The sequence below is a fragment of the Gymnodraco acuticeps genome, unplaced genomic scaffold (genome assembly GCF_902827175.1).
Source record: "Gymnodraco acuticeps unplaced genomic scaffold, fGymAcu1.1, whole genome shotgun sequence".
NCBI lineage: Eukaryota > Metazoa > Chordata > Actinopteri > Perciformes > Bathydraconidae > Gymnodraco > Gymnodraco acuticeps.
The window spans coordinates 102988-121592 of record NW_022990138.1 but is presented as its reverse complement, the minus strand read 5'-3'; the positions used below and the strand labels follow the sequence as shown (position 1 = coordinate 121592).

The window sequence follows — 18605 nt, the reverse complement described above, 5'->3', positions numbered from 1 at the left end:
AGACACCAAAAAGAAAGACATTTGGGGAAGCTGGGTTAATCGGAACATGAGAGTACACAAGTATAGACAGAGAGAAGGAAGAAGTAAGATGTCCCCCGACAAACTAAGCCTATATCAGCAAAACTAGGGGCTGAATCTAATCAGCCCTAACTATAAGCTTTATAAAAAAGGAAGGTCTTAAGCGCACTCTTAAAAACGGATAGGGTGTCTGCCGCCCGAACACAAACTGGAAGCTGATTCCACAAATGTGGAGCTTGATAAGAAAAGGCTCTGGCTCCCATTGTACTTTTAGAGACTGTAGGAACAACCAACAACCCTGCATTCTTGGAACGCAATGCCCTAGTAGGACAGTAGGGTAAAATTAGTTCTTTAAGGTAAGATGGCGCCTGCCCATTAAGGGCTTTGTAGGCGAGAAGAAGAATTTTAAATTCTATCCTGTGTTCTATAGGGAGCCAGTGTAAGGCAGCCAGAACAGGAGTAATGTGGTCCCTTTTCCTAACTCTGGTTAGTACACGAGCTGCAGCATTTTGAATCAGCTGAAGCGACTTGACTGACTTCTTGGTACACCCTGATAATAAAGAGTTACAATAATCCAGCCTTGAAGTAACAAATGCATGGACTAGTTTCTCTGCATCGTTTTGAGGCAAGATATGCCTGATTTTGCAATGTTACGTAGATGGAAGTAGGCGGTCCTTGAAATTGATTTTATGTGGGCGTTAAAGGATAAATCCTGATCAAATATAACACCAAGATTCCTTACAGTCTCACTGGAGGCCAAATTAATGCCATCCATAGTTAGTATATCCTTAGATAATTTGTTTCGTAGATTCTTCGGGCCAAGTACAATAACTTCAGTTTTGGTCGTGTTTAACATCAAAAAGTTTAAGGTCATCCACGTTTTTAAGTCCTTAAGGCAGTCTTGAATTTTATTTAGATGATTAATTTCATCAGGCTTGATTGATAAATATAGTTGAGTATCATCCGCATAACAATGAAAATGTACAGAATGATTCCTTATAATATTGCCTAACGGAAGCATATATAATGTGAACAAAATAGGTCCGAGCACTGAGCCCTGTGGCACTCCATGGCTAACTTTGGTTTGCGTGGAAGATTCATAGTTAACACGTACAAACTGAGAGTTTTCAGATAGATAGGACCTAAACCAGCCTAAAGCAGTTCCCTGTATGCCAACGAAGTGCTCTAGTCTTTGCAATAAGATATCATGGTCGATAGTATCAAATGCAGCACTGAGATCGAGCAAAACAAGAATAGAGACACGTCCCTTGTCTGAGGCTATTAGAATGTCATTTGTGACTTTAACCAGAGCTGTTTCTGTGCTATGATGTGTTCTAAAGCCAGACTGAAAATCTTCAAATAAATCATTGTTTTTTAAGTAATCACACAACTGTTTTGCGACCGCTTTCTCAAGAATTTTTTTAAATGTAATGTAATCTTTATGTTACTGGTCTACTTGTTCAGCAGTCTGATGGCATGGGGGAAAAGCTATTGCAGAATCTGGCTGTTTTGCTCTTAATGCTGCGGAACCTCTTATTAAGAGTAATACCTTAAGTATTAAGAACAATATTATCCCCAACAAGTAGCCGATCTCTATTTTCTAGAGCCTGCAAACACAAGTGAATTATTTTTGTAGGAAGTCTATTATTTTGATGCTTGAAAGCACCTTCTTGCATGCACTAAATAATATTTGTTGTATGTAAAATGGTGAGGATTTGACATATGCATATTCAGTTACAAATAAGAATCACCTAGAAAATGTTATTAATCATCCTTCCAATGCCTATAATATCTTATCATTGTTTTGTTTTGGCCTTTTTTAACTTGTCTATAAGGTCTTTCTCTACTGTTTCACGACCCTGTTACCCTCTTTTAAACTGAATATATATTGGCAGTAGCTTTGAACTCCTCCTCACTTCATTTATATCTTTGTAGGAAGGCCTGCAGGATGAACTGTCGAGCTACGCAGACGATGTTTTTGAGACGCCATCGGAGGCCGCCATCGACCCGCTGGACGAGAGCGATCTTACAGGAAGTGCGCTGGATAAGAACGAGCTGGAGAGGAGTCACCTCATGCTGTGGGTTTATATTTTTTTGCGAAGGGGAGTTGTGAGGAGACAAACTCAAACTTTCTATCACTCAAGATCTTATGACATCAAGATATCAATATATTAAGATAAGAGATCAATGTTTTCTTCCACTCTCCGCCTCCTGTATCCAGGCCTTTGGAGAGAGGATGGAGGAAGGCGAAGGACGGCCCTCTGGTTCACCCGAAGGTGCGTCTGAGACAGGAAGTGGTGAGCGTCAGCAGCCATCAGCAGCGAGGACAGCGGATCGTAGTTCCTGTGAAGAAGCTGTTTGCCAAAGAGAAGAGGCCGTACGGGCTCGGCATGGTGGGCCGCCTCACCAACCGAACGTACCGCAAGCGCATCGACAGCTACGTCAAGAGACAGATCGAAGACATGGACGATAACAGGTAAGGAAATTCTTCTCCCATGTTAATTTGAATAAAGGTGTTGGGAATCTACTAGATAATTAAGCAGGAATTGTCCTTCTGTCTTCTCTTAAGTCCCCTACGTGTATTGGGGTTACAGATGAGGTCCAAAACTAGCAAGCCACATGAATGTCTGGGAGCAAATTAATTGTATATGCGACACAAATTGTGCCAGGATCCGTTAAATTTTCGGAATATTGGGTTGCAGATTAACATTTTCCAAAGGGGGGTTCGTTTAGCATGGAATAAGTTAAACAAGAAAGTAGAAAGAAAGTGAGGTGATAGAAAACTATTTCTGCTAAAAAGTGAGCAATGATTGAGAGTCAGACCGAAACATTTCAGGTGTGTGTATCTCACACTGCACTGTAACTGTAATTCATGTTTTATTATCTTTGCTTTTAAATTATTGTTTTTAAATGCCGTGTTATAATATGTTTCTTAATGCTCTTAATGTCTTTCATTTTTGTAAAGCACTTTGAATTGCCTTGTGTTGAAAGGTGCTGTATAAATAAACGTGCCTTGCCTCACTTAGGCCTTTTTTTACCTACTGGATCACTTTTGTCCATCTGCTCATCACCATCCTGGCCGTCACCATCTACGGCATCGCCCCTGTGGGATTCTCACAGCATGAAACTGTCGACTCTGTACGTTTATTCAGCAGCGTTTATTATAGCTGCATTGGTATATTGTCTGTCAACAAATTGTGTTGAAATTCGGCTGAACATTGTTGACAAAGCATGTTGGTAATAAAGCTTTTTTCTTTGTCTCTTTGGAGGTTTTGAGGAACAAGGGAGTGTATGAGAACGTTAAGTTTGTGCAACAACAAAACTTCTGGGTGGGTCCGAGCTCAGTAAGTATCTTCATTTAAGTATCTTCTATCTATGATTGTGCTTTAAAGCATGATAGTCAACATGGGAAAAGCTCAAGTGTATTACAATGATTTATGGCTCAACTTATTAAAAAAAAATGCTTATGCAGTCAGCTGTTTCTAGTAAGCAAGAAGAAGAGAAGTCTTAACTGTTACTTTAAAGTAATGAATACATAATTGAAATAGACAATGCCAGCTAAAGTAGAGAAATGTTGATAATAGTGTCGAATAACTATTTAAAATGCCTCACATGAACACATATGAGCATAACAGGTGGTTTATAAAGGGTTACTTGATCTCATCTAAGACCGTACTGTCCTGCAGGAGGCGCTGATCCACCTGGGAGCAAAGTTTTCTCCGTGCATGCGTCAAGACGAACAGATCCACAAACTGATCCAGGAGAAGAGATCCAGAGAGGGGGAGTCGGGCTGCTGCGTGAGGAACGATCGCTCCGGCTGCCTGCAGACCTCACAGGAGGACTGCTCGGTCTGTCACCATTTCACTCACTAAAGATCACAGCCGTCTGACGCTAGATAGAGTAGTCACCACCAGAGATGGCAAAGTAAACACATCCTTTACTCAAGTAGAAGTGCAGATACTCGTGTTTAAAAATACTCTGGTAGAAGGACTAGCTAAACTTCTTTACTCAAGTCAAAGTAAAGAGGCTTTGAAATGTACTTCAGTAAAAAGTACCCATAACTAGCAGCTGTTTTAAAGAGTACCTGACCTCCCTTTATATTAATAGAACAATAATGTCATTGTTAGCTAATGAATGTTTCCATGCTGAACAACGGCAACATGACAACGTTTCCATTGGTCCCTCTTCTTTAGAGAAGACCAGGAAATGATGGATACACGGATCGTGTTCAAATCAATAGGCACGCAATGACTCTAAAGAATAATGATCACGCATCAAACACACATTCAGACTAAAGGAACCAGCTGTTTGGGAAATGAGAGAAGTAGAAAGTACAGGTACTTGAGTTCAACATGTAAGAAGTAGAAAGTACAGGTATTTGTCTTCAACATGTAAGAAGTAGAAAGTACAGGTATTTGTGTTCAACATGTAAGAAGTAGAAAGTACAGGTATTTGAGTTCAACATGTAAGAAGTAGAAAGTACAGGTATTTGAGTTCAACATGTAAGAAGTAGAAAGTACAGGTATTTGAGTTCAACATGTAAGAAGTAGAAAAGTACAGGTATTTGTGTTCAACATGTAAAAGTAGAAAGTACAGGTATTTGAGTTCAACATGTAAGAAGTAGAAAGTACAGGTATTTGTGTTCAACATGGAAGAAGTAGAAAGTACAGGTATTTGGGTTCAACATGTAAGAAGTAGAAAGTACAGGTATTTGTGTTCAACATGTAAGAAGTAGAAAGTACAGGTATTTGTAGTATACATTACATGTAAGAAGTAGAAAGTACAGGTATTTGTGTTCAACATGTAAGAAGTAGAAAGTACAGGTATTTGTGTTCAACATGTAAGAAGTATAAAGTACAGGTATTTGTGTTCACATGTAAGAAGTAGAAGTACAGGTATTTGTGTTCAACATGTAAGAAGTAGAAAGTACAGGTATTTGTGTTCAACATGTAAGAAGTAGAAAGTACAGGTCTTTGTAGTTCAACATGTAAGAAGTAGAAAGTACAGGTATTTGAGTTCAACATGTAAGAAGTAGAAAGTACAGGTATTTGAGTTCAACATGTAAGAAGTAGAAAGTACAGGTATTTGTGTTCAACATGTAAGAAGTAGAAAGTACAGGTATTTGAGTTCAACATGTAAGAAGTAGAAAGTACAGGTATTTGAGTTCAACATGTAAGAAGTAGAAAGTACAGGTATTTGTGTTCAACATGTAAGAAGTAGAAAGTACAGGTATTTGTGTTCAACATGTGAGAAGTAGAAAGTACAGGTATTTGAGTTCAACATGTAAGAAGTAGAAAGTACAGGTATTTGAGTTCAACATGTAAGAAGTAGAAAGTACAGGTATTTGTGTTCAACATGTAAGAAGTAGAAAGTACAGGTATTTGTGTTCAACATGTAAGAAGTAGAAAGTACAGGTATTTGTGTTCAACATGTAAGAAGTAGAAAGTACAGGGTATTTGTGTTCAACATGTAAGAAGTAGAAAGTACAGGTATTTGTGTTCAACATGTAAGAAGTAGAAAGTACAGGTATTTGTGTTCAACATGTAAGAAGTAGAAAGTACAGGTATTTGTGTTCAACATGTAAGAAGTAGAAAGTACAGGTCTTTGTGTTCAACATGTAAGAAGTAGAAAGTACAGGTATTTGAGTTCAACATGTAAGAAGTAGAAAGTACAGGTATTTGAGTTCAACATGTAAGAAGTAGAAAGTACAGGGTATTTGTGTTCAACATGTAAGAAGTAGAAAAGTACAGGTATTTGTGTTCAACATGTAAGAAGTAGAAAGTACAGGTATTTGTGTTCAACATGTAAGAAGTAGAAAGTACAGGTATTTGTGTTCAACATGTAAGAAGTAGAAAGTACAGGTATTTGTGTTCAACATGTAAGAAGTAGAAAGTACAGGTTATTGTGTTCAACATGTAGATAGAAAGTACAGGTCTTTGTGTTCAACATGTAAGAAGTAGAAAGTACAGGTATTTGAGTTCAACATGTAAGAAGTAGAAAGTACAGGTATTTGAGTTCAACATGTAAGAAGTAGAAAGTACAGGTATTTGAGTTCAACATGTAAGAAGTAGAAAGTACAGGTATTTGTGTTCAACATGTAAGAAGTAGAAAGTTCAGGTATTTGAGTTCAACATGTAAGAAGTAGAAAGTAGAGGTATTTGTGTTCAACATGTAAGAAGTAGAAAGTACAGGTATTTGTGTTCAACATGTAAGAAGTAGAAAGTTCAGGTATTTGAGTTCAACATGTAAGAAGTAGAAAGTACAGGTATTTGGGTTCAACATGTAAGAAGTAGAAAGTACAGGTATTTGAGTTCAACATGTCAGAAGTAGAAAGTACAGGTATTTGTGTTGAACATGTGAGAAGTAGAAAGTACAGGTATTTGAGTTCAACATGTAAGAAGTAGAAAGTACAGGTATTTGTGTTCAACATGTAAGAAGTAGAAAGTACAGGTATTTGAGTTCAACATGTAAGAAGTAGAAAGTACAGGTATTTGTGTTCAACATGTAAGAAGTAGAAAGTACAGGTATTTGAGTTCAACATGTAAGAAGTAGAAAGTACAGGTATTTGAGTTCAACATGAGAGAAGTAGAAAGTACAGGTATTTGTGTTCAACATGTAAGAAGTAGAAAGTACAGGTATTTGAGTTCAACATGTAAGAAGTAGAAAGTACAGGTATTTGAGTTCAACATGTAAGAAGTAGAAAGTACAGGTATTTGTGTTCAACATGTAAGAAGTAGAAAGTACAGGTATTTGAGTTCAACATGAGAGAAGTAGAAAGTACAGGTATTTGTGTTCAACATGTAAGAAGTAGAAAGTACAGGTATTTGAGTTCAACATGTAAGAAGTAGAAAGTACAGGTATTTGAGTTCAACATGTAAGAAGTAGAAAGTACAGGTTTTGTGTTCAACATGTAAGAAGTAGAAAGTACATGTATTTGTGTTCAACATGTAAGAAGTAGAAAGTACAGGTATTTGTGTTCAACATGTAAGAAGTAGAAAGTACAGGTATTTGAGTTCAACATGTCAGAAGTAGAAAGTACAGGTATTTGTGTTCAACATGTAAAAGTAGAAAGTACAGGTATTTGTGTTCAACATGTAAGAAGTAGAAAGTACAGGTATTTGTGTTCAACATGTAAGAAGTAGAAAGTACAGGTATTTGTGTTCAACATGTAAGAAGTAGAAAGTACAGGTATTTGTGTTCAACATGGAAGAAGTAGAAAGTACAGGTATTTGTGTTCAACATGTAAGAAGTAGAAAGTACAGGTATTTGTGTTCAACATGTAAGAAGTAGAAAGTACAGGTATTTGTGTTCAACATGTAAGAAGTAGAAAGTACAGGTATTTGTGTTCAACATGTAAGAAGTAGAAAGTACAGGTATTTGAGTTCAACATGAGAGAAGTAGAAAGTACAGGTATTTGTGTTCAACATGTGAGAAATAGAAAGTACAGGTATTTGAGTTCAACATGTAAGAAGTAGAAAGTACAGGTATTTGAGTTCAACATGTAAGAAGTAGAAAGTACAGGTATTTGTGTTCAACATGTAAGAAGTAGAAAGTACAGGTATTTGAGTTCAACATGTAAGAAGTAGAAAGTACAGGTATTTGTGTTCAACATGTAAGAAGTAGAAAGTACATGTATTTGTGTTCAACATGTAAGAAGTAGAAAGTACAGGTATTTGTGTTCAACATGTAAGAAGTAGAAAGTACAGGTATTTGAGTTCAACATGTCAGAAGTAGAAAGTACAGGTATTTGTGTTCAACATGTAAAAGTAGAAGTACAGGTATTTGTGTTCAACATGTAAGAAGTAGAAAGTACAGGTATTTGTGTTCAACATGTAAGAAGTAGAAAGTACAGGTATTTGTGTTCAACATGTAAGAAGTAGAAAGTACAGGTATTTGTGTTCAACATGGAAGAAGTAGAAAGTACAGGTATTTGTGTTCAACATGTAAGAAGTAGAAAGTACAGGTATTTGTGTTCAACATGTAAGAAGTAGAAAGTACAGGTATTTGTGTTCAACATGTAAGAAGTAGAAAGTACAGGTATTTGTGTTCAACATGTAAGAAGTAGAAAGTACAGGTATTTGGGTTCAAAATGTAACAAGTAAAAGTAAAAAGACGTCAGAAAAATAAGTAGTGGAGTAAAGTACTGATACCATAAAAATGTACTTAAGTACAGTAACTAAGTATTTGTACTCCACTAATTCCCACCTCTGGTCACCACTACACAATCAAAATACAGAATAATGTTAACAATGATTTATCTCCCTCCCTCTCTTCCTGCAGAGCACCCTGGCGGTGTGGGTGAAGTGGCCTCAGCACCCCAGTGCTCCTTATCTGAATAACACTCTACGGCAACACGGGGCCGTCTGCCATCAGGACCCCAGGTAGCTTCAAATAAACACCTTGTTCATAACAGTCACTATACATTTAAGGGGCACTTTTGCAGGGGTCATATTCATGTAAATACATAACAGACACATCTATTTATTGCATGTATGGCTTATGTATGGTTGTGGCTCAGTCCCTGTAACAAGATAGGAATGTTTAATGTTATTTATTTATTTTAAACTTTCTTTTGTAGGATTTGTGTGGAGCCGGCCTCAGTTTCCCCTCATGAGTGGCCTGATGACATCACCAAGTGGCCAGTGAGGACATTTACATTTAACAATTACATTTGGCATCTACGTTTATTATGTCTCGGAATACTTTGATGTACCTATCTGTCTCGTATAACATCTAAAACAAGTATAGTGTCTAGGTGTTTTGTTTAAAATATGTTTCCTCTGCTTATGATCTGTAGGTTTGTACACGGTACAACTCTGGGAATCACACCAACCTCCCCCACATCGACTGCACCATCACAGGCCGGCCCTGCTGCATCGGGACCAAAGGACGGTAAGAATCAACGTCCCTGAACGCATCAGGAGAACAGCATGTGTCTATTGTGTCTACAGTCTATATTCTGCGAGGTGTTTCTTCATAAGCTTCATGTGTTTCATGCTGCAGATGTGAAATCACTTCCAGAGAGTACTGTGACTTCATGCACGGCTACTTTCACGAGGAGGCTACTCTCTGCTCACAGGTACGACAAACACCTTGTGATTTCCTCAAACGTGTCTGATATTCATTCACCGACTCCATGCAACATCTGAGTGTGTATCTGAAATGCATACAGGCAATTTAATTAAAACTTCTCTGCTCCAGGTGAGGCTTGAACTCACAACCTCGGCATCACTCTGCAGGTTACTGTCTTATAAGTACCGCGCGCTGACCGATTGCGCCACTGGAGCCTGTTAATATGCCATAATATCGTCATTGAAATCCACTCAAGGAAACAAACATCCAGTCTTTCTGTCTTACTGAATAATTAACATGACATTATGAAATAGATTGGCTGTGGTGCATTGGGTGGATTGCACTCAAATCCTTAAACCTATCTTATCTTGTAAATGAATCTGTTGCACCAAATTTCCAGGTGAAAACGAAAATAATTGTACATGGAAGTCTACATACATGTTGCAACTATTTTGAATTGTGGACAGGAAACACTTTTATTGTATATATTCCCGGTATAATATCTGTAAAGAACACACCTATATGTCAATCTGTTACTGAGGTGTTTCTAGTGGTTGTGGTGGTGTTCAGGCTACTGGACAATACATGTTCATGTTGCCTGCAGATGTCTAGAAAGCTAAACTTCTGTGCTCCAGGTGAGGCTTGAACTCACAACCTCGGCATCACTCTGCAGGTTACTGTCTTATAAGTACCGCGCGCTGACCGATTGCGCCACTGGAGCCTGCTGACACCTCTGAATTTAAAGGACTTTGGACTAACACTCTCACTGTCCTCCACAGGGTGGCAGTGGATCTGCAGACAGACTGATAGCACTTCCTGTCCTGACTGTTTCTTATTCTCTCTTGCAGGTGGCCTGTATGGATGATGTTTGTGGTTTGCTGCCTTTCCTCAACCCAGAGGTCCCAGACCAGTTCTCCAGACTCTGGCTGTCTCTCTTTCTTCATGCTGGGTGACTCTACTCTTCTTTTTCTTTATCCCATCTCATATTAGGCCTCACTATCAGAATCAGAATACCTTTATTAGTCCCACAGTGGGGACATTTACATTGTTACAGCAGAACAGAGCCAAAGACAGCCTAATGTCACCTAAATAGCATCCATAGTAGCGCCAATAGAAAACCACTATAGTGATTATAGTTGCAGTGATCAAACTCTTATAAGGAGCCAGAAGATCCAGCTGTACAAATGCTGTTTAGATATGCTGTAGTTTGTATCTTTTTGTTCATTGTTGGTCTTTTTATACATAACCCAGTATATGGGTGAATTGTTAAAAACTACAGGTATTCTCAGACTGCAAGGAATCTGGGTGTGATCCTAGATAACAAACTGTCCTTCACTGCAAACATAGCTGCCACAACCCGTTGCTGCAGATACACGCTTTACAACATCAGGAGGATGCGTCCCCAGCTGACTCAGAAAGCGACGCAGGTTCTGGTCCAGGCTCTCGTCATCTCACGCCTAGACTACTGCAACTCCCTCCTGGCTGGTCTACCTGCATGTGCCATCCGACCTCTGCAGCTCATCCAGAATGCAGCTGCTCGTCTGGTCTTCAACCTTCCAAAATGTTCCCACACCACGCCGCTCCTCCGCTGCCTTCACTGGCTTCCGATAACTGCAAGAATCCACTTCTCTGTCTCTTGGCCTCTTGAACGCTCTCCCTGCGGAGATTCGCAACATCCCCACACTTGACGCCTTCAAAAGGGCCCTCAAGTCTCATCTGTTTGCCAAGGCTTTCGGCCCCTAAATCGATCTGTTGTTTTGTCTGTCTGACTTTTGTTTTGATATGTTTGTTTTTGCCCTATTACTTGTAAAGCGACCTTGGGTCCCTTGAAATGCGCTATATAAATCCAAGCTATTATTATTACTTCAAAACAATGGTACTTGCGTACCATGCTGCTAATGGATCTGGCCCTTCCTACATCCAGGACATGGTTAAACCGTACACCCCAGCGCGTGCACTCCGCTCTGCATCAGCCAAACGGCTCGCTGCACCCTCGCTGCGAGGGGGACCCAAGTTCCCATCGGCAAAAACACGTGGGTTTGCTATCCTGGCTCCAAGATGGTGGAATGAGCTCCCCATTGACATCAGGACAGCAGATAGCTTACACATCTTCCAGCGCAGACTGAAAACTCATCTCTTTCGACTCCACTTCGAGCGATAGAACTATTAACAAAGCACTTATATACTAATAAAGGGCTGGCTTACCTAAAGCCAGTTGAGTAGCACTTGAAATGTTTTTGCTCTATGAAGCCTGATGTACTTATATGATTCTGTTTTCTTCAAGTTGTATTTTGTTGGTCGAACGCACTTATTGTAAGTCGCTTTGGATAAAAGCGTCAGCTAAATGCAATGTAATGTAATATTCTACTTTGTTGTCCCATGTTACTTTAATATATAAATATGTTTCTTTTTAAACTCATGTACACAACATGGTTTAGTAGTACATTTGCACGATACAGTTTGAGGTAGAGGTTGCGCTAGACTTTTTTCGCTGCCCGTCATTTTGACGGACAGGATCGTAAAACTTCCGTCAAAATCCAGAATTACCCGTCGGCCTTTACACAACTCTGGGGGGGGGGGGGGGGGAGGAAGCATGCTCGTGAACTGTCAACGGGGGGGGGGGGGGGGCAGTTCACATGCGCCGTGTTATGCATGGCTGCTGCACCTCGCGGGAGCGTGCACAGCGTAAAGCCAAAACTCACAGACATTTCAATGATCTGTACGGCACAGTTAGGTTTGGAAACGGTATGATTTAGTTTTTGGAGGGCATGCATAACACCGGAGCCTCGCTGCGGGGAAACTTAGGCGCTTTTCCGAGTTTGTTCTAATCAGTCAAAATGACGGACTGCTTTCAGATTTGTCCGTCATTGTTAAAAAAAATCCGTCATAGACGGAAAATATTCGGTTAACGCGACCTCTGGTTTGAGGATACAGCAGGATTTAACTTTAAAAAAAAGTTTGCTATATTTTGTAACCAGTACTGTGATTATTGTGGATTTGAGTTAAATACTCTAGTACAGTCATTTTCATTTGTACTGTACAGTATTTAAAAAGCATTTGAATAAGCTGTACTGCATTCAAAACATCAAGTATATGTACAAATTCAGCAAATAGAAAAGCTGTCAATTCAATTAATGTATGCAATAAATATACAAATGTCAATTGGATAGTAATCTGTATTAGAATTAAGGACAAATAATAACATTGTATTACAATAATCATCTGCTTAAAGTGATCCCGGTTACAACTTGCATACTTATAACAGTAAGTTATCTGTCTGTGTGTGTAGGATCCTGCACTGCCTGGTGTCGGTGTTTTTCCAGATGACGGTGCTACGGGACATCGAGAAGCTGGCGGGCTGGCTGAGGATCTCCATCATCTACATGCTGAGCGGCATCACCGGAAACCTGGCCTCTGCCATCTTCCTGCCCTACAGAGCGGAGGTACAGACTAGTGACACCTCCTGTGACGCTGCATTAGAGACTGAAAACTCTAGTCATCACATACAGAGCATCAACTAGTTCCTGAGCAGTGTCCTTCACATGCTGATATCCAAGAGAGGGAGTTACACAGTCACAAGATGGAGGAATAGAAAGCAGTATTCAATGTTTACTTCAGATTAGCTCCACGTCAGAAATGAGCATGCTTGATGTCTCTCTCCATAGAGGCTGAATCATCATGTTAATCACATAGCTATCATCTGCCTCAAACAGTCCTTATGCTCTTCTAGGTAATCACACATCCTGTCATGTTCACAGCTACAGTTGGGATACCTTTGTTATCAAGTTACTCTCAGATTGATAGAGTACATTCAGTATTTTCCCAACACTGTGTTTCAGGTGGGTCCTGCAGGCAGTCAGTTCGGCATCCTGGCCTGTTTGTTTGTGGAGCTGTTTCAGAGCTGGCAGATCCTGGAGCGGCCGTGGCGAGCGTTCACCAAGCTGCTCGCCATCTCCGTCTTCTTCTTCTCCTTCGGTTTGCTCCCCTGGATCGACAACTTTGCCCACATCTGCGGATTCGTGTCGGGATTTTTCCTCTCCTTCGCCTTCCTGCCATATATCAGGTAAGAGAAGGAAGGCGTGTGTGTGTGTGTGTGTGTTGCTTATCTGCTTTCTTTCCCAAAGAGTTAGACAGTTTTGTGCTAATTTGTACGAAACAGTATCTAATTTTACATATTTTTATATTAAATCTTACTTATTTGCACCATTATGTCTATTGCAAATTTGTATAGCATTTTTTTGTCTTTCTGAAAGAGCTTGAGACTCAAGATGTTCATTTAGGCTGAAACATGGCACGAAAGAAAATAAATACCAGCATCTCTGGATCTTATTTGTATTTCTCTCGCTTATTCCGGCTGCCTCTAGTCGTTCATTTGAGCTCAGCTGTAGTTTGTAAATAGTCTCTTTGGCTTGTTCTGTAGAAAGTCAACATTACATCCCTTTTTTATGGAGAGTTATGAAAACTTAATTTTAAAATAGAATAATGCTCTGATTTGATGTGTCTTGATGGTCCCAAGTTTTGGTATGAGAGGGTGAGGTTTTGACTTCTAGACAACACCATGGCTGTTTATTCTATTGATTATTTTAGTTTTCTTTCATCCAAAGATATCACCCCAGATGGGACTCGAACCCACAATCCCTGGCTTAGGAGGCCAGTGCCTTATCCATTAGGCCACTGGGGCTTTGCACTCCACTGTTTCTTCTGACTCAGCCAAAATATATCCTGTTGAACTGTAAATCAACAATGCGGGGAACACAATATGTGGGTTTAAATGAGACAACAACGGCCCCTAAAGCTGCTGTTCCTCTTGTTCTTGGCTCCCAAATGGTGGAACTAGCTCCCCATTGATTTATAGGACAACTTCAAGTCCAGCAATCTTTCACCTACATCTTGGCCATTAAATTAAACCTTACAAAATGCTTTTTAAAAATGACAGCACTTCGAATGGTTTGGCCTATTTGAAGCTAATGCCTGTTTCTGGCTGTTCTGAGCTTGTATCTTGATATTTTATCCAACTTATAAGTCGCTTTTGATGAAAGCTAAATAGAATTGAATATAATGAAGTGCAATGAATAACACAACACCCTCCTTTTCAGCTTTGGGCAGTCGGACATGTACAGGAAGCGGGTGCAGATCTGCGTCTTCCTGCTGGTCTTCCTCGGTCTGCTCGCAGGGTTGGCCGTCCTCTTCTACGTTTACCCGGTGAAGTGTGACTGGTGCGAGTACCTCACCTGCATCCCCATCACCGACAAGTTCTGCGAGAAGTACGACCTGAACGCACACCTGCTATGAACATCAGCCCGGGAAATAAAAGCACAGACGCTAGAAGAATACATGTCATCTGTACGGACGCTGGACTGGATGTTGATGACGTTCAATGTGGAGCTGCTTGTTTAATTTCCTGGAATAATAACCAGGATTTAATGTGGATGTGTTTATTTCGAAAGGTACAACAGTCCCATTATGAGTAAAGGCTGCGCATGAAAGCCTTCAGGTATTTAATTAAAGGTATTTATATGCATGGGAGACAAACTTTCAATGGATTTTTGTGTGATTGATCTCTAGCTGGGCTAATCAATGACAGTCACACTGGAGGAGTTGTTTCCTGACAAAATATGTACCTTATTTTGTGTTAAAAATGGACTGAACAGCACCGCTTAGTGGCCAAAAGGAGCCGTGCAACCAGAGACACTGAAGGGAATAAGCAGGGACTTTTGTTTTGTACTTTTGTTTACTGATGTCCAAACAATTTGTTCATTTACTGGATCTTCTCAGAGTTAAACATGTCAAGAAATTAGTCTACAAAATGTGCCTTATTGACACAAAACCCCACACACATACACATCTTTGTGCCATGAATCACTTTGTGGCAACAGTTTCTGATGTTTTGGGTCCTCTTTCTTGACCTTTCCGGAAACTGCATCACACAATCAGACAAAGTCATTTAAAAAATATTTTCACAAAGTATTTGATGGCTGAATTTAAACTTTTTTGTTATTTTTGTACCACCCTGAAAAGTTTCCGCCACAGCCTTTAAAGCACTTCAATCACAAATGCATTTTTATTTTAATATTCGCCAAGTGTTTAATCTGTAAAAATCACCCTGTATGTTAGTTGTGAATGGCTGAGGTGTGTTTTTATTCAATATGGTGGTGTTTTAGCTACCTGACAATAAACACAACAAAGCACAGAGTTCATCTCTTCTTTTTAAATGTATATATCTGTTACCTGCCTACAAAGGATATGTTCTGTAGGCTGATCTTCTCTGCTCCAGGTGAGGCTTGAACACACAACCTCGGCATCACTCTGAAGGATACTGTCGGTATAAGTACCGCGCGCTGACCGATTGTGCCTTGACATTAATTTGACTAGCATCAATGAAACATCGGAGGTGCCATCGTCTCTTCACCAGTCATTGTTGCTTTATTGAGTCTTTCTACAGAGCAGCCACTGACAATGCTATTTACACCCGGGTGTCTGTAGCTAACAATGATATTTACACCCGGGTGTCTATAGCTAACAATGCTATTTACAGTCTTCTGAAATGTCCTGTTTATATGTACAATGTAAACGACAGTACCGTAAATGTGTGAGTACCTGTACCTGGGTACAGTGACGAGCCCATACCCAAATGGACCAATCCGTGGAGCCATTACGTTACGACTGCGGAGCCGTTACCTGCCTCACACACACACTCAAGCCGTTTCTCAATCTCGAGGATACTGGCTTCCAAGCCAATATTTCAAGGATACTACGTCATCAAGTGGCGCACCAGGTTCCAATGTCCAGCATACTTGGAATTCCACCGAGGCCGCGTCCTTGGTTTGGGGGAAAATTTCGAGGCTGCACATGGGTAGACTTCGCGTCCTTAAAATCCCCACAATGCTTTGCGCACGGACCAATTTCAAAAACCCTTGTGGAGAATGGCCGAACTGACGCAGCACACATTTAAATGTAAGTAGGCCTATGTAGTGGCGTAGAACATGTGTTGGTAAATATGTTACTTTGTTACATTTGTTATCACCAAAAATGTGTTCCCTGACAGTAAGCAAGTTCATAATTAGATAGACATCCATTCTTTTTCGTTTTCCGAAGCCGTGGCTGTTTCTCAATCGCGAGGATGCTGGCTTGGTAGTCGCGTACTTCCAAGTCACTTCCTTCAGAAACAAAGCAAGTATACTTCCAAGCCACGGCTTCGGAAAACGAAGAAGAATGGAACAGGCTAACAAGTGTGCCACTCTCTCTAACGGTTTCAACATAAACTGTACCGAAAATAAATACCTCACGATGTCTATCTAATTATGAACTTGCTTTATTTTCACGGAACACATTTATGGTGATAACAAACAAATGTAACAAAGTAACACATTTACCAACACATGTTTTACGCCACTACATACTTACATTTAAATGTGTGCTGCGTCGGTTCAGCCGGTTTTTGAAATTGGTCCGTGCGCAAAGCATTGTGGGGATTTTAAGGACGCGAAGTCTACCCGTGTGCAGCCTCGAAATTTCCCCCAAACCAAGGACGCGGCCTCGGTGGAATTCCAAGTATGCTGGAGATTGGAACAGTACTTCGGCGGCACTCAATGACGTAGCATCCTTGAAATATTGGCTTGGAAGCCAGTATCCTCGAGATTGAGAAACGGCCTGTGGCTTGGAAGTATACTTGCTTAGTTTCTGAAAGAAGTTACTTGGAAGTACGCAACTACCAAGCCAGTATCCTCGAGATTGAGAAACGGCCTGTGTGTGAGCACACACACAAACTCCCAGCCAGGCTGCGGGTGTGTGTCTGTATGTGCTCGGGCTGGTTTCGGGCTGGGCTTCGCTGTGTCTCGCTGTCTCGCAGACGAGAAACCAATGTGAGTTTGGAAAATTGCACAATATAAATCTATTTTAGTATACCTCAACAATGGAATTATGATCAGTAGAAATGGCCATGACATGGGACCTTTACATTCTAGGTTTTGATATATGCATGACCATTAATAAAATGCCATTGCTCAGAAGCATGCATTCTCTACTGTGGTATAAGGTGACGTCACCCCCCGTTCAGTCCAGTAGGAGGCGATAATTTCTGGTTGAGACCTGTAGAAGAAGAGAAGAAAATGTCCCCGCCTGGGCTCCGTATTTTTAGCACAGTGGATGAGTGAGAATAGTTGTTTGAAGAACACACCTGTGCACGTGGACTGACAGCTCAAACAAGACTAAGATGACAACATAACCTGGTAAATCCTAATAACTACACTGCTTGTTTTGAACGGCTTGATTATGATTGAAGACTAAAACGTTTTTTACCTTCATGCAACAGCTGACTTTATAAGAGAAAAGTTGTGCACGTGTGTTCATTTCAAGAAAGCAACCATGGCTTTGCTCCTTTTGACTTTTACTACCCCTTAATAGTACTGTTGCATGCAGGATGCAAACTACTTATTTCTAGCTGAGTGCCTCTCTCATGCCTTACCTGCTGTGCAAAGGATTGTGGGTAAGTATTGCCAGAAAAGTTTACTTGCATGCATACTAGGCAAGACACCAGACCAATCAGAGAGTTGCATGGAAATACAGTACAAGTACTTCTGGGTCTCTGTGTTTCATTCAAGCTCGGCCCTGTGTGTGTGGCAATAGCGCATTTAGTGTGATTGAGCGAGCGAGAGAGCGCACCGGTGCCAGTAGGGACCGTGTTGTTAGCATCTGGTGCTAGCTGCACTAACAGACATAAGGAGCTGTTTCCACAACAAGCTGGAGGAGAGTCCTCTCCTGTCAGACTGAGAGACTCAGGTGAGCTAAAGAACTCTCTGACCGTACGTCCACACGGCAGCGTTGCGTGCTTCAATGGAGACGCTTCCCATTCACTTTGAATGGAGTGACGTCACGCTTTGCCGAACTGCATTGTGGTTCCGTCGCGTCGCTTTGCCTCCGTTGCTTCGCTTCAAAAGTTGAGAAAAGTTCAACTTTTCAAGCGTCGACGGAAGCGCCAGCCAATCAAATCATATGCCAGTACAATCTCTAGCCAATCAAACCGCGTGCTTGTGTGTCCGGGGCGGGAGAATAATGTGATTGGTTGTTGGTCGAACGCCAGACACGCCCACCGGCAAGCTTCAAACGCGACGCTGCTGTGTGGACGTACCATGAGTGTTTTAGATCAGGGGTGGGGGAACCTCCGGCCCCCGGGCCGTATACGGCCCGCGAGACCATTTGGTGCGGCCCTCGAGGTAATTTATTAACACGCAAAAAAGAAAAAAATTAAAGAAATCTAGACCGCAAAAAAATTAAACAAGCGAGTGACTGTTTTTCCTGGCCAAGGTCAGGGTCCTTGAACACAACACGAGCCTAACGTGTCATCACGTGGTATATGTCTTGTCTGACAGGGGTGCAGTTCTGATGGAGAGCACCAGAACGTTGCTCCGGCCAAAAATGTCAGTACCCATAAGGAGCCGTACACATGCCGCAGTTTTTGCGTGGCTGTGTCTTTAGTTGTAAGGCCAGTGGCGATCTGTTCATCTGTCATACTGATC

At 40.8% G+C, this 18605-nt stretch overlaps 1 protein-coding gene and 3 non-coding genes across 10 annotated transcripts in view; 1 reads left to right on the top strand and 3 right to left on the bottom strand.

The window, feature by feature from the left end:
* Nucleotides 1-15282, top strand: part of rhbdf1b (rhomboid 5 homolog 1b (Drosophila)) — a 54025-nt gene extending 38743 nt beyond the window's left edge. For all 7 annotated transcript variants that reach the window (XM_034217141.1, XM_034217140.1, XM_034217142.1 and 4 more), the window contains 13 exons: nt 1954-2096; nt 2240-2494; nt 3045-3156; nt 3288-3362; nt 3705-3866; nt 8299-8399; nt 8597-8660; nt 8816-8910; nt 9022-9097; nt 9939-10039; nt 12380-12533; nt 12930-13153; nt 14187-15282. In XM_034217141.1, the coding sequence (XP_034073032.1) occupies nt 1954-2096; nt 2240-2494; nt 3045-3156; nt 3288-3362; nt 3705-3866; nt 8299-8399; nt 8597-8660; nt 8816-8910; nt 9022-9097; nt 9939-10039; nt 12380-12533; nt 12930-13153; nt 14187-14382 (1758 nt within the window). In that variant the 3' untranslated portion in view covers nt 14383-15282. The remainder of the gene's footprint in view (nt 1-1953; nt 2097-2239; nt 2495-3044; nt 3157-3287; nt 3363-3704; nt 3867-8298; nt 8400-8596; nt 8661-8815; nt 8911-9021; nt 9098-9938; nt 10040-12379; nt 12534-12929; nt 13154-14186) is intronic.
* Nucleotides 9212-9305, bottom strand: trnai-uau. Its single transcript has 2 exons — nt 9268-9305; nt 9212-9247 (listed from the first exon to the last, which is right to left on the bottom strand). It is a non-coding gene; the product is annotated as a tRNA-Ile (tRNA).
* On the bottom strand, nt 9718-9811 carry trnai-uau. The gene is made up of 2 exons: nt 9774-9811; nt 9718-9753 (listed from the first exon to the last, which is right to left on the bottom strand). It is a non-coding gene; the product is annotated as a tRNA-Ile (tRNA).
* Nucleotides 13699-13771, bottom strand: trnar-ccu. The gene has a single exon. It is a non-coding gene; the product is annotated as a tRNA-Arg (tRNA).
* Nucleotides 15283-18605: the final 3323 nt, after the last annotated feature.